Raw genomic sequence first — 12,931 nt, forward strand, 5'->3', positions numbered from 1 at the left:
CTGCCCACTTTGGAGTCAACTGTATCAGACAGCAGCAAATTACATTGTCTTTACCACAACTTACAGATTTGCCAAGAGTCAGAAGTAAACCGATGTTTCCCCAAAGTCATTAATTCCTGTAAAAACATAATTTTAAAAGCTGCTTGAGCTTGCCTTTATGCCCCAGTAAGTTTTTCCTTCAAAAGAGCAAAATACTTGCATCTTATTCACAATTCTTTTTCAGGAATTCTGACTAAATTTGGTCCTTTGCAAATTTATCTCTTGCCTTAGCATTTGTTTCAACATGGTGCTTAGGAGTCTGCAGCCATTAAATAAGTCCAACCTGCAGCACCTGAGCATCACATCTGCCTTGTAGAACTCAGGATGCACCTCTTACAGCATTGTCTTATACACATAAGAGCTGACATAATAGGATTGAAAGTATTAATCTAGGTGGTCTACAAATGAATTTCTGTAGAAGGGCTAAAGTTAAATGCTTTGACTCTAAAACAGAAGATACTGAAAAGCTAGTGAAAGTCTAGCTTTTTAGCAACCATGCTAGTTGCATGAGCAATTGTGAGACCAACTGCAGAGGTTTCAAAGACAAAACACAATCACAGGAAAAGAATTAATTTTGTAAATATAGCTATTTTCAAAATGTAATCAACAAAACAGCTGTGGTGTCAGTTTCTGCTCAACATAAAGGAGACTCAAAACAATTCAAGATCTTCAGCTACTTATCTGGAGCTTGAAAAACTTAGCGAACAAACATTAAACAGACATGGTTGTGTATAATGAAAGTTGCCAACCTTTTATCTGTATTCAAGCTAGTTACGCAAAATAAGGTATTCTACTATTTCTGCAGCATAATCTAAAACTACATGACTTGCATGCTTAAATGCATTTCAGTATCTCTTAGCAGTAATCATCTTCATTCCTCAGCAGTAATTTCAATAGATGCTGATGAATGAAGCCTTACCCAAAGCTTCATTTACATTAAAGTGCAGATCACAGGATTGTTTCCCTTCCATAAGTCTCTTCATCTTGATGAGACATTTGGTAGATTTTATCCAGTTCCCTGCAATAAGCATAGTTTAGTGTTTAACACATCCTTCTGAATCCTTGCAGTTCCCCTGTATTTCATAATTCAGTTCTCTACTGAATTTACGCATTAGTATTCCAAAACAAGGAAGATAAACAACAGGGAAGCACTACAAGCTACTTATACTTTGCTAAAAAACAGTGGCGAGAGCAAGGGCATCACTAGCATCCCGGAAACCCTCAATTGCTGAGGATTTATTTAGTGAATTTCACAGAGAACCTTGGGAATTAAGCTATACATCATACTCTCATATATATCTCATATACTATCATATATACATACAGCACTCCACATCAGAAGGAAAAGACATACATCAAGTCTGTTTTAACTCTAAATATGCCAACAGAGCAAACCCATACACTTCAGTAACAAATGCTGCTTTAAGCAGATTATTGCACAAGCTGCCTGTCCCCTTTGGGATCTCCAAAGCTTAAATAAAAATAAAAAATAAAGATACACACACACAGAGAAACTACTACCTCCCCACAGACAGGCAACAGAAATCAAAAGCACTGGCATAAGAAGGGTTTTTACAAGCAGCAGTCAAGTCTTTCAGCTCCCCTACAAATAAGCAGACCTACCAATCAGGCAGAAAATGACAAGTGAAAATGTCTTACCTTTGAGAGTTTACCTCACATGGACTTACACATCCTTTCCTCAAAAAAATATCTGATCTTATTTATTCCTGTTATCTTGAAAGGTATTATGATTTTATTCCCCAGTGGTCTGAAACCTTTAAGCTTGCAGTCGATGTATTCATCGTATATTTACATTACTTGTTTAGTTCCAGTATTACACTTGACTTTAAGCCAAGTTCTCCCTTAGTTTAACACACCATCACCAACTAATCTGATGCAGAGTTATATTTTTCTTGAACCTTATTAGTGTTACAGAATAGACAAGCCAGACATTTCTTCCTTGTCTACAAATTCCATGCTAGTAAGGCAGGAAATATTCCAGTAAATAAAAAAATAATCAATTAATATTACACAGGAGGCATTACTTATATCAATTTTTAATCAAAAGAGTGCTATTACAGCTGTGGTACCTTGGCCTGCAAATACACACTGTTGTGATCACAACTACGGCTTGTTCAAAGACTATCATTAGCTACATGTAAGTATGTGCCTTTTCCAGCTAACCACTTCCCCAGTAACTACCCTCCTTACTGCTTTCAGTGTCCTTCATTACAGAGCTACTCTGTCAAAATAATCCAAGTTCACTTAAGAGTTTCCTGTTTGATATGTCACTTCACTTGGGCTAGAACAGCAAGCTTAATCACAAGGACACAAAGAAACATATCCAGAGTGAGGCATGTGAAAATTTTAAGCTTAACTCACCTTTAAGCATTTTGCTTTTGATAATTCCTCTGTGTAAAAGTCTCACAGTAAATACATTTTAACCCAATAAAATGTTACTGCACAGAAATAATGCTACATGGGTTTTTTTTTCTAATATTTATTTTTTTCACCTGCAAACTGTAGCAAAACATGATCAGCTTTATTATGCAGACAGGTATCCCTCTAACATTAGAGATTTAGGCATGTATAAATAGAAGAGCTCTTAGGAAAGGAAAACATTGAGAAATGAACAAACCTTCAATTTAACTTCATGACTTCCAATACCAATGGTTAAAATGATGTAGCTCATTCATTCCAAGAGATACAACAGCACCTTAAGTGGCTGATCTATTCCCCAGTAACATTTTTCACATAACAATGTGTTAAAGTTACAAATACTGATATGCACAAATAGCTATTTTCTAAGAAAAATATGTACAGTACTGCAGCATAATGAATGTGGTATCTGCAATAACTTATTAGCCAATTTTAATATACATGATACCGCTACTTTTTACCTGCCAGCTCATAGGATCAAGGATGTTACCATAGCCCTCCATTTTGCACATTATTACCTGGGGGGGGGTGTGTGTGTTGATTTTCTTGGTTTTTTTTGTGGCTTTTGTGGTGGTGTTTGTTTTGGGTTTTTTTATTAATATTTTTCATTTTCTTAAAGGTACACAATGCAGGCTTTTATTTTTACTTCTTAAAGACTTCTTTTGTGTTTAAAGCTAATATCAGTGAAACAAGACAACAGTGCAAGAGGCGCAGAGATGTTATGTGACCATGTAAGAGTTCTTTTGGGTAAAGTGTCTATAAGGCTATAAGAAAGGATTGGTTGATGGGCTTCCTGTTGGGAATTGTCCTGTTGGTGCACCAGCCTAGGGGGGAATAAAAGAAGAAAATTAAGATGAATATTTAAGTTTTTTGGTTTTGGATTGTAAACCATTAATGCAAGATACAGTAAAAAAAACACACCCTATTAGGATAAATTTTTCTTATGTTGCAGTCTTTTTCCCCCGGTAATTCTCAAATTATACTCCTGTAAGAGGAAGGTATACAAATACTTCTGTTTTGATCTGACTAGCCTTACAAATGCCATGTCATTGTCATACTGAATTGCATGTAGGAGATTCATGCGCTACCTTCCCTTACTTGAAGAAAAACAAAAACAAACAAAAGAAAAAAATAATCCAAAACCAACCAAACAAAACCCAGAAAAAAACCAAGCCACAAACCCAAAATCTTTGTGTGTCTCTAATTGAACTGTTACACATTATGTCTCTTCAGACAGAACTTAATATCATGCAACAACTCACCATAAAAGGGTTACTAGGTACTCCAACAGCTGCAACTTGTCCAAAAGAAGTTACTAGAGGCTTTGCCTGTCCAAATGCAGCAAAACTTGCTCCTTGGAAAGACAAGTGAAAAATATTAATACTAGTAGAGTACAAAGAGTTCTTTGAGGCAGCTCCTACACAAAAATAAGTGGAAGCTTGGCACGATTGATCCTACTGAAACACTATCAGGAATCTGAAGTGTAAAAAATATAGCTGGGCTTTGTTTCTTTTCAAACTTTTTGTTTGTTTGGAACTAATCAATTTCGATTTCTACACATGCACTTTTTTCAATGTAATTTTATCATTTAAATAAACAAGTACTTCCTAATCTTCTCTTGCCTGTGTTCTGTGAAGTTAGAGAAAATGTTACAATCAGTTGCAGAAACTCCAAAAATGAAGGCAAAGCAATCCAATCCAGCCTGCTTAAAATTCCTTCTAAGCCAAGGAATACTTTTTATTTTAGTATCAGATTAGGGTAAAATTTCAGTTACATCATTGCACACAGACAAGTCAGAAAGCACAACATGGAGCCAAAACACAGTGTGGGAACCCCTCAAAGTTATCAAGTTCACAAAGAAATAAATATGCAGCCATTTTTGCTAACTTACAGAAAAATAATTTTCTCTGTGCTTCCAATTTAAACAACATTATCTAAAATGTATCGACCTACCATTTGGCTGCTGAGCAAAAGCAGTCTGTTGAGAGAAAGCTGCCTGGGTTGGGAACGTGGGCTGCTGGAAGTTGCCACTAAGACTAGTAGGAAGAAGACTGTAGGAGGCAGGAGTTCCAAATCCTGCAGGCATGCTCACGGATGCAGTACCAAATGTTGCTGCTGGTAGGCAAAAAATAACAGTCAATTATTTGTAAGAAATCACTTTTTTTCCATGAGACAAATTACTATAACGTCACGTTAGGAAAAGCTTCCTAATGCCTCAGTGACCATACAGTAAGTTAGGTTCAACTTCTACAGCCACTGAACTGATTTGTTAGCTTGGATCATCACCAACTAAGTGCATAATTTACTCCTGCACTTTAAAAATGGAATCATTTAAGATTTGCTAGATTCAGCACACCCAGATATACCTTCTGACAAGGAATTACTTTTGATGCTGTCTGCATTATCATACACTTCCCCCACAGCTTTTCTGGTAAATGCATGTATCAGAAGCAAGCACTTTCAGGCAGCATAAGCCTCTCTGGTTTTCTGCTTCTGAGAAAAGCATGAAAGGATCTTCCTACTCAAGTTGCATTACAGGAAGTTACAAATGAAAAATAACAAAAAAGTCCTAAGGGATACATGCATCCCCTCTCTCCTCATCCCATCCTCATTTCATAGGAAATTCTCACCATGCAGATTATTTGAACACAAAAGTTCTATTTGCAAATGCTCTTACTGTGGAGGTAAGACTTCAAACAAGAAAAAAAACCCACCACCCCAAACTTCTCATCTGATTCTCTGCTAAACATTTCAAGTAAAGAACATTCAGCTCATACGCAATTGCACATGCCTTGAGCAAATAAAGAGGAGTACATCAAGTGCGAAAATGTAGTAACAAAACCATTATTCAGTCTTTTGGGAGTTATTCTTGAAAGGAGAAGTGTAAAGACGGGAGTTTTTTTTGGTGCAAATACAGACATCAAGCATTTTATTCTAGTTAAACACTGGATAGGACTTGGGTTTTTTTGATGGTGCAAGTTAGATTTTATGCAAGCTCAACTGTTTAATAAAAAAAAAAGACAACCAAAAAAACCCAAACATGTATTAAACTAATACAGTTTAACTATCTGTTGAAAAATTTACCCTAAAAGTATTCAAGGTCAAGACATTATACATAAGCTGTTGACAAAGTACATGCAAAACTAATGTACTAACATTGCTCAAGTTACAGTCAGCAGAGAAGCTATTCAGCAGGAAAACTTACTAAAAAAGGCAAATGAAAGCACAACAAAATGAGCAGTGACTTGGGATATCCCAAAAGGCATCAAGCTGCTGTTGGTAGAAACCTGAATCACTCAACTTGTTAGCATTATATTGTGACCATGGAGGATATCAATAATGGTTTTGTTTTAGTTGCTTAATAGGATGTTCATGTATGCTCTTCTCTCCCCTTACCCAGTTGCCAAATGATCACACCCATTCCATTTTTAACAAAACGGAAGGTCTTCCAAAATTCCACGTGCAGAGAACCAGATAGCTACCAATAAGCTTTTACAAGCAAGAACAATTAGCCACAAGAAACTCAATACCAAATGTGGCCACCTACCAAAATGAGCCTGAGGAAATATGTGAGAGTGCATTGCTCCCGAGAGGCCTTATGGAAGCCACAAAGAGACCAGACAATGTCAAATCATTTACACACTCTTGAACAGTCATTTCTTAGTTATATATAGAAATATACACACATATATGTACCAAAAAATTCATCTATAGCACGACTAGCAATAGATTAAGCTGGAAAACCATTAGAAACAAATGCTACAAAGCAGATCTCCCATGTAATAAATAGCAAAGTTCATGCAGAAAGAAAGCTTAGCATAAAAATACAAGCTACAAGTTTACACCTAACACTGAAAGGATAGAAAATTATCTTTACATATAGCCACTATCTCTGTCACCCAGTACCTAACACTGGTATAGCTGCCACAGGGTTAGAACCTCTGCAAGCCAGGGATAGCAGTTTAGAAGGTGGAAGGTCAGAGTTACCATATTCAAACAAATTCATCTAAAGAGGCTACAAATTCTTAACCATGATCCAAATCAGAAAGATATTCTGGACATTAAACAGCTCAACAAGTTTAACTGCATAATAACGCAAAAGGCACTGAAACAGAATTCTATTTCAGCAGAGAACAGGAATTTGAGCAATTCAGTTTTAACTCAGCCTGATCAGTTTAGTTCAACCTGTGTAAAGCTCTGAGCAAAGCATAACTCAGTGTTAAAACTCATACATCAGCAGATTTAAAACTGTGAAAGTCCAGTTAATAGATAAAAGTGCCAAAACTTAGCAGTGCCTTTGAAAAGGAAAATTAGGATAACCTAGCAGTCATCTAAATCCAAGTTCAGCTTTTTAAAGAAAAGCACAAGTTTGTTTTTTTTTATAAAGCATTTCAGGTTTTGTTTATGAAATTAGGATTCTACAGAATCCTCCCCAGAAAATTAATGTAATTCATGAGTGTAAAGATTATATTTAAACATATGTTTTACTGTTACAAGACAGAAAAATAAAGGATACTAATGTACTGAATAAGCAGACTGGTGAAGAGCTAACACCCCAAAAGTCATGATTCTCCTGGTTTTAGCTCAAGCTCTCTGATTTTGAGAGCTTTAAGGACTTTGAACTAAAGAAAAAACGCAAGTGTACAGCTTAGCAGCAAGGCTTTCAAGATTCACGATGTAAGGGCAACCTGCTATGAAGCATGCCTCAAAACCAAAGGTATAGTCTAAGAAGGCACCCAAGTAGTAATACACAGATGCAAACAGGCTAGGTAGATCTTAAAAAACATGGCCACCTTTTGAAACAGAAAAATAACATCCTCTGCTCAATTAAAAAAAAATTGTTTTTATCAAGAAAAAGTTGATTTCTGCAGCCTGTTCATAAATATTGTACTCTACATTGAACACACACACACCCCACAGCAAATAGACTAGAGATAGATAATACAGAAAAACGTTCAGAAACAAGTTACCCAGCTATGAAAAAAGAGAAAAAAAAAAAAAAAATCAATGCAAGTCTTGAAAGAAAGTTTCTCAAACAGTTAAGTGTCTTTTTTCCTAACCTGTTGCTCCTCGGCTATTGGTCTGGAATGGATTTGTTGAAGGTACCACTGGGGCAACAGGGGCAGCTACAAATGGATTTGTGGAAGGTGTTGCTGAAAGATTAAAGACAACTTATTTAATAACATCTTTTAAAAATAGCCAATCTGACTCAATATATTAAGTTTATACAGCTTTTATAAAGATACATATCTAAAATTATATGAAAAATAGGAAATGATAATAAAATGCTTAATATAAAAAGCATCATAACAACTGTACTTTTTTTGCATCTTTTAGTAACTGCAATATCACTTGTGTCGAAGTATAACACTATCAACAAAAAATTAATAAGATGCTTTGTTTGCTAACAGTCCATAAAAGATTTTAGTAACACTTCTATACCTCCAAATGGAGCAGGCACACTCGAAGATGCAGGCTGTGTCTGTGCAGTAGCAGCCACGGGTACTGTTCCAAAAGCATTGCTGAAAATAATTCATACGTCACTGATGTCAGAATTGCTTGTTTAACACTTAAATACTATTTACAATTACTGTTGGCATATTAAAAAAAAAAAAAAAGGAACGCTTAAGTGCAGTTTGCAAACTGCTACATAATTCACTGATGCACAGAGCTGAGCCCCTGCTACCAGGGTCAGAGACTGTAACTAGTGCTAAGCAATGAAAAGTCATCTTCACCAACAGCAGGACAAAGTATTAAACAGAGGCCAGTAACAGAAAAGTTGCAAAGCAGAGGCTATGGGGCACCTGCAATACCAAATGGAGCTTTAACAGGCACTTGGTATTTATTACTTTTATGATATTAAAAAAAGTGGTGGCACCATTTACATTATAAATAGCTGAATAATTCTTTTGCCAGGGATGATGCTATGATTTTCAGTATGCATGCAATCTGTACAGGAAAGCGTTACCATCCAACAGGTTTACCATGCAATGACTAGAAAAGCGCAGAGAACATTAAGCTGACAGAAAGTATTCTTATTTTGATAATATCTCATCAAACAGTACTGCTGTTATTTAAAACACAGGACAGTTTCAGAAGTACCTCTAAACTCATTCAGTATTTCCCTATTTAGGTAAGAAATAATAGATTCAAGAGACAACTTTGAGTTATTTTTGTGCATACTGCTGGAATTCACAAAGAAAGTCAGCTACTTCTAACAAAGTACCTGCTAACTTTACTGGTGGAAGTATACGCGTTACTAGAGGTTGCTGTAGAGCTGAACACGCTGTCTAATTCTGCTAAAGCAGCATACTTGTCTGAAGATGCACTTGACTGATTTGGGGCTGACAACGCAGGACCTGCTGATGCTGACACTACTGTACTGAAGCCACTTCCTTGCTCACTACCACCTAGAAAGAAAGAAACCGGATTAGAAGTAATGAATTAAGTTTCATATTTTGTGCTCCCAATGTTGAGAACAGAATGAAAGTTTATGGAGAGTTTACGTTTCAGACTCAAAAATTAAATATGCTCCATACAGGAGAAAAAACTGTATATAACCAGCCATTAGCTATTTGCAAAATGTCATGCTTTTATAGATATTCTGTAGCTTCAAAGAGCTTCTGGTTTCCCTGAAAAATATTAACTCAATGCTACCATCATCTTCAACTGGAAAATTTCATAAAACACATACCCTCAAATAATCCATTTCAGAAAAAAGCTCTACACTGCAAACCAACACATTTGTTTACACACCATTTGAGAAGAAAAAGGTTACAGAATAACTAGGATTTTTTTCCTCCTTAAAATCAACTAAATCCAAGTATCACTGCTATTTGATAAAAAACTTTAAGCAAAGTCTTTATGGCAGAGAGGTAAGAAAGCTACTTGGGCAGTTCTCTACAACTGTAGCTCTCCATTCAAGAGCCTTTGCTATATGAAATATAGCACGAATATAAAAAATATATTTATACATTTATATATTTTCATCATTGCAGTAATAATTATTTAGATATTTCCACTTGGGTTCCCAAAGAGCAGACTTCTGATGCAGACTTTTGGAGGAAACTTTAGTCTTAAAACTTCCATCTTATGCATAAAGGGTTCACTGATATGAAATTCTACCGATAATTTAAAGACAAGACATTTTGAAATACAGTTACTACTTGAACAAACACAGCTGTCCCTGTGGTACACATACAGCTGTAGAATAAGCACATCAAATAACAGAATTCAATACCTTGCCCTGCGCTGAAGATATTATCTAAATTAGCAAGAGCTGCATATTTGTCAGCTGACTGTAGACTGAGTTTATTCACTGCAGCTTTACTGGCTGCAGTTGCTGTTGTGTTGCTCTGAGAATCATTGAAGGCTCCAAAATCAGCACTGGGGGATTTGGGGAAGTTATCAAAGTGAGCAAAGTTAGCATTCACTGATCCAGCACTTCCACCTGCAACAAATGAAATTAAACATGATCAACACTCCAAAGCTAGAGAAAGTTTTTCGAACTGTAACTGAAGGCACAATAATCCCACCTCTTTCTGGTTGCATGAGGCAGCATTTCCCCACCCCACCCCACCTGTATAACCCCTGCCCATTTCCTTCAAAGTTACATCGGATCATCAGAAATTTTTTTTCTGTTTTTCAGTCTGCAGATCAGGGACAAAAAAGGCCCAGACAGCTTAAATCAGTCATAATTTGATCTGGAAAAACTATATGCTGTTAGCTGTTAAAAGTAATTTCAACAATAGTATTTCGTTAAAGGAAAAAAAAGTGCATTTGCTTGAATGCTTAATATTCAAAATGCAGAAGCTTCATTTTCCTGACATACATTTAATGAATACCTACTATTTGCATTTACTTCCTAGTACAATGTTTAACCATTTCAGATGTCAGTCATCATTCTAAGCAAAAAAAACAGTGCCTAGAAGTCCAGAAGTAGTATGATTTCATGCCAAGGATTAGAGAGTTTGGGAAGAGATGAGGGGGAAGACACAACACAGATCTTTTTATACCAAGTCCCCACTAACATCAGATGCATAAATTAATTTTAAAAATCTGATTTAGGTCCACACAGCTGAACTTCAGTTCAAACTTTAAACTATGAACTTCCATCTCTTCAGACAATTTGATCTGGACAGGTCACATAAGTTTCAGTAAGGTGTTCCATTATGTGTATCACATTTTATAACAGTTGGCTGAGGATTCCACTCATACTGCAGAACACACAACTTTAATAGCATAATCAACAAGTTAAAACATATGCAACAGTAAGAATGAAAATGCTATACTACAATGGCACAAAATGAAGCAAGCTGAGTTTTCCACTGCGTGGAACTTACTGTGTACAGCCTGGAGAGGAAAAGCTGAAGTAAATTCACCAAAACTGCAGCTAGATGAAAGCGTTCTGAACGCTGGAGAGCCAGAAATTGTGTGTGGGTTAAAGTTAACATAAGGAGGGAGAAAGAAAATTTTAAAAAAAGTTTAAAACAACACCACACTCAAAAGAAGGAACAGAAAAAAAAAAGGAAAAGAAAGTCAGTCAGCCAAAGATCTAGACAAACAGCAAACGTAAGCTCAAGCAGAAGTTCTAAAGCATGATCAAATTAAAGGAAAGCAAAATGAATCTTAGCATTAGGCTCTACACATGAAGCCAGACATACTGAAGTGTGCGCATATGTTATACATACACATAGGTACACACTTTTTTTGGTACTGTGATGTGCTTTTGGGTCCACTGAAACACTTCTCTTACAAGATGGTCAATTTAATATTTATCAGAAGCAGTGTGGTTTAGTCTTTCCGTAGTTATTTCAGATGTAGAGCTAACAAACACATAGTGCCATAAATCAGACTTCTGAGCAGCATTGGGTAGGTGGGTGGGTGGGGGAAATAAAAATCAACACCAAATAGAAGGAATTCATTTTGAGTTTCCCCAGAGCTTCAGACTGCTTGATTATATTAAAGCAGGCAGATGCAAGAAAACTTAAGTACCTTCCAACATAAAGGTAAGGATTATTTCAATTAAGTATTAATCAAAAGTGCTAGGAGTTCTACCTGTATTTTGGGGCTGAAAAGACTGCCTTGCTGTGGGGAAACCTCCAAAATTACTCGAGCCATTAGACTGTCCAAATGCATCAAAGTTTGCAAAACCTGCATTTGCAGAGTTCTGCGCTGTAAATTGCAAAGGAACAAAACATGTTAATGGATATGGGAAATAAACACAAGAACAGATGTATCAACTGAATTCATGGTCATGACAGCCTCCAAGGGTTACGTCCTACCTTGCAATTTTTTTTTTTTACATGAAAAAAAATTATACATGGTATTCAACAACTGAATGTGGTCTTCGAACAAGTTTTCACAAATCACCTTCACACAGCTGTACCAGTTAATGCTACTTCTCACACATGCTACTATTCACAACTGCATGATCCAAGAGTCCATTTCAGCTTAACCCTAGTGTTTGCAGCGGTGGCTGGTCAGGGAAAAATAGCCTAGAAGTACAAAATACCAGATGTACACCTGTAAAACCCCCAAAAGGTATCGTTCTAGTTTATAAAACTAGAATTTGTGGACTCACTGAACATTTATTTGTGTATAAAAATTAGAACAAATTCTTACAACATACTGACAATTTGAATTCCTCTTACACAAAGTGCTTCTTCCTTGGGTGAATTTAGTTTGGCACCACTTGAATAGTCTTGGCTATGTTTATAAAATTCATTTCACTGAAAAATTCAGTTTTTAGAAAACAGTACAGAAATGTGGAAAAATCAATACCACTGTTAAGAAGACAGCATTCATGAGAGTGTATCCACAAAATTTCAGGTTTGGTGGATACAGAATTTCAAGTTTTGCCTACCTTTCATGCCTTACTATAGAAGAAAATAAAAGTTAACAGCCACCTAATTTCAAACAGCTGGACATTCAACATCAATAGATTCAATAGTAATTGCATGCCTAACTGATAAGCCCCACAGAAAGTCTGAAATTCTCTTATTAGCAAGGAGTAAGGAAAAAAAAAACTGGTTTTAATCAAAGGCAAACCAAACCCCTATATATAGGTAACTTCAATTACTACATAAAGGAAGCCTACAAAACACCTTCTAGAGTAACAGATAGTAAAATGTCCTATCTTGGGGTCAAGATTTGTTTATTCTGGACAGATCTTGCACATTAAGCATATACAGAACCAAGAAATTATGCTGATCATTTGAGTACTATTAGTAAAAAGCCAGATAATGCTAATAAAAAGATTATTTCACTTAATTTCTATTAAAAAAAAATCTGTACTACAGATTTATAAGCTAAAAGGACATTTTTATACAGATTACTGTTATTTCTCAATGCTGCAAATATAAATGAAAATGCAACTATTTCCCTTCACAGTGGATACAGGGAGCAAGGGTGATGGCCGACTCTACTTGATACCACTTTTTACTAGAAGTGT

General features: G+C 36.0%; 1 protein-coding gene across 8 annotated transcripts in view; it reads right to left on the minus strand.

The window, feature by feature from the left end:
* Positions 1 to 3,052: 3,052 nt before the first annotated feature.
* Positions 3,053 to 12,931, minus strand: part of AGFG1 (ArfGAP with FG repeats 1) — a 34,885-nt gene continuing 25,006 nt past the window's right edge. Inside the window, exons 6-15 of one of the 8 annotated variants that reach the window (XM_061452946.1) lie at positions 11,536 to 11,652; positions 10,821 to 10,892; positions 9,719 to 9,928; positions 8,705 to 8,888; positions 7,921 to 8,000; positions 7,539 to 7,631; positions 6,026 to 6,073; positions 4,432 to 4,590; positions 3,741 to 3,832; positions 3,053 to 3,302 (exon numbers count right to left, since the gene is read on the minus strand). In XM_061452946.1, the coding sequence (XP_061308930.1) occupies positions 3,243 to 3,302; positions 3,741 to 3,832; positions 4,432 to 4,590; positions 6,026 to 6,073; positions 7,539 to 7,631; positions 7,921 to 8,000; positions 8,705 to 8,888; positions 9,719 to 9,928; positions 10,821 to 10,892; positions 11,536 to 11,652 (1,115 nt within the window). In that variant the 3' untranslated portion in view covers positions 3,053 to 3,242. Of the gene's footprint in view, positions 3,303 to 3,740; positions 3,833 to 4,431; positions 4,594 to 6,025; positions 6,074 to 7,538; positions 7,632 to 7,920; positions 8,001 to 8,704; positions 8,889 to 9,718; positions 9,929 to 10,820; positions 10,893 to 11,535; positions 11,653 to 12,931 lie in introns of all 8 variants that reach the window. The other 7 variants (XM_061452945.1, XM_061452949.1, XM_061452948.1 and 4 more) reach the window with 7 other exon arrangements.

This window comes from Pezoporus flaviventris, unplaced genomic scaffold (assembly GCF_033815535.1).
Source record: "Pezoporus flaviventris isolate CSIRO_AGI_PZ_B2104156 unplaced genomic scaffold, CSIRO_AGI_Pfla_v1 ptg000013l, whole genome shotgun sequence".
NCBI lineage: Eukaryota > Metazoa > Chordata > Aves > Psittaciformes > Psittacidae > Pezoporus > Pezoporus flaviventris.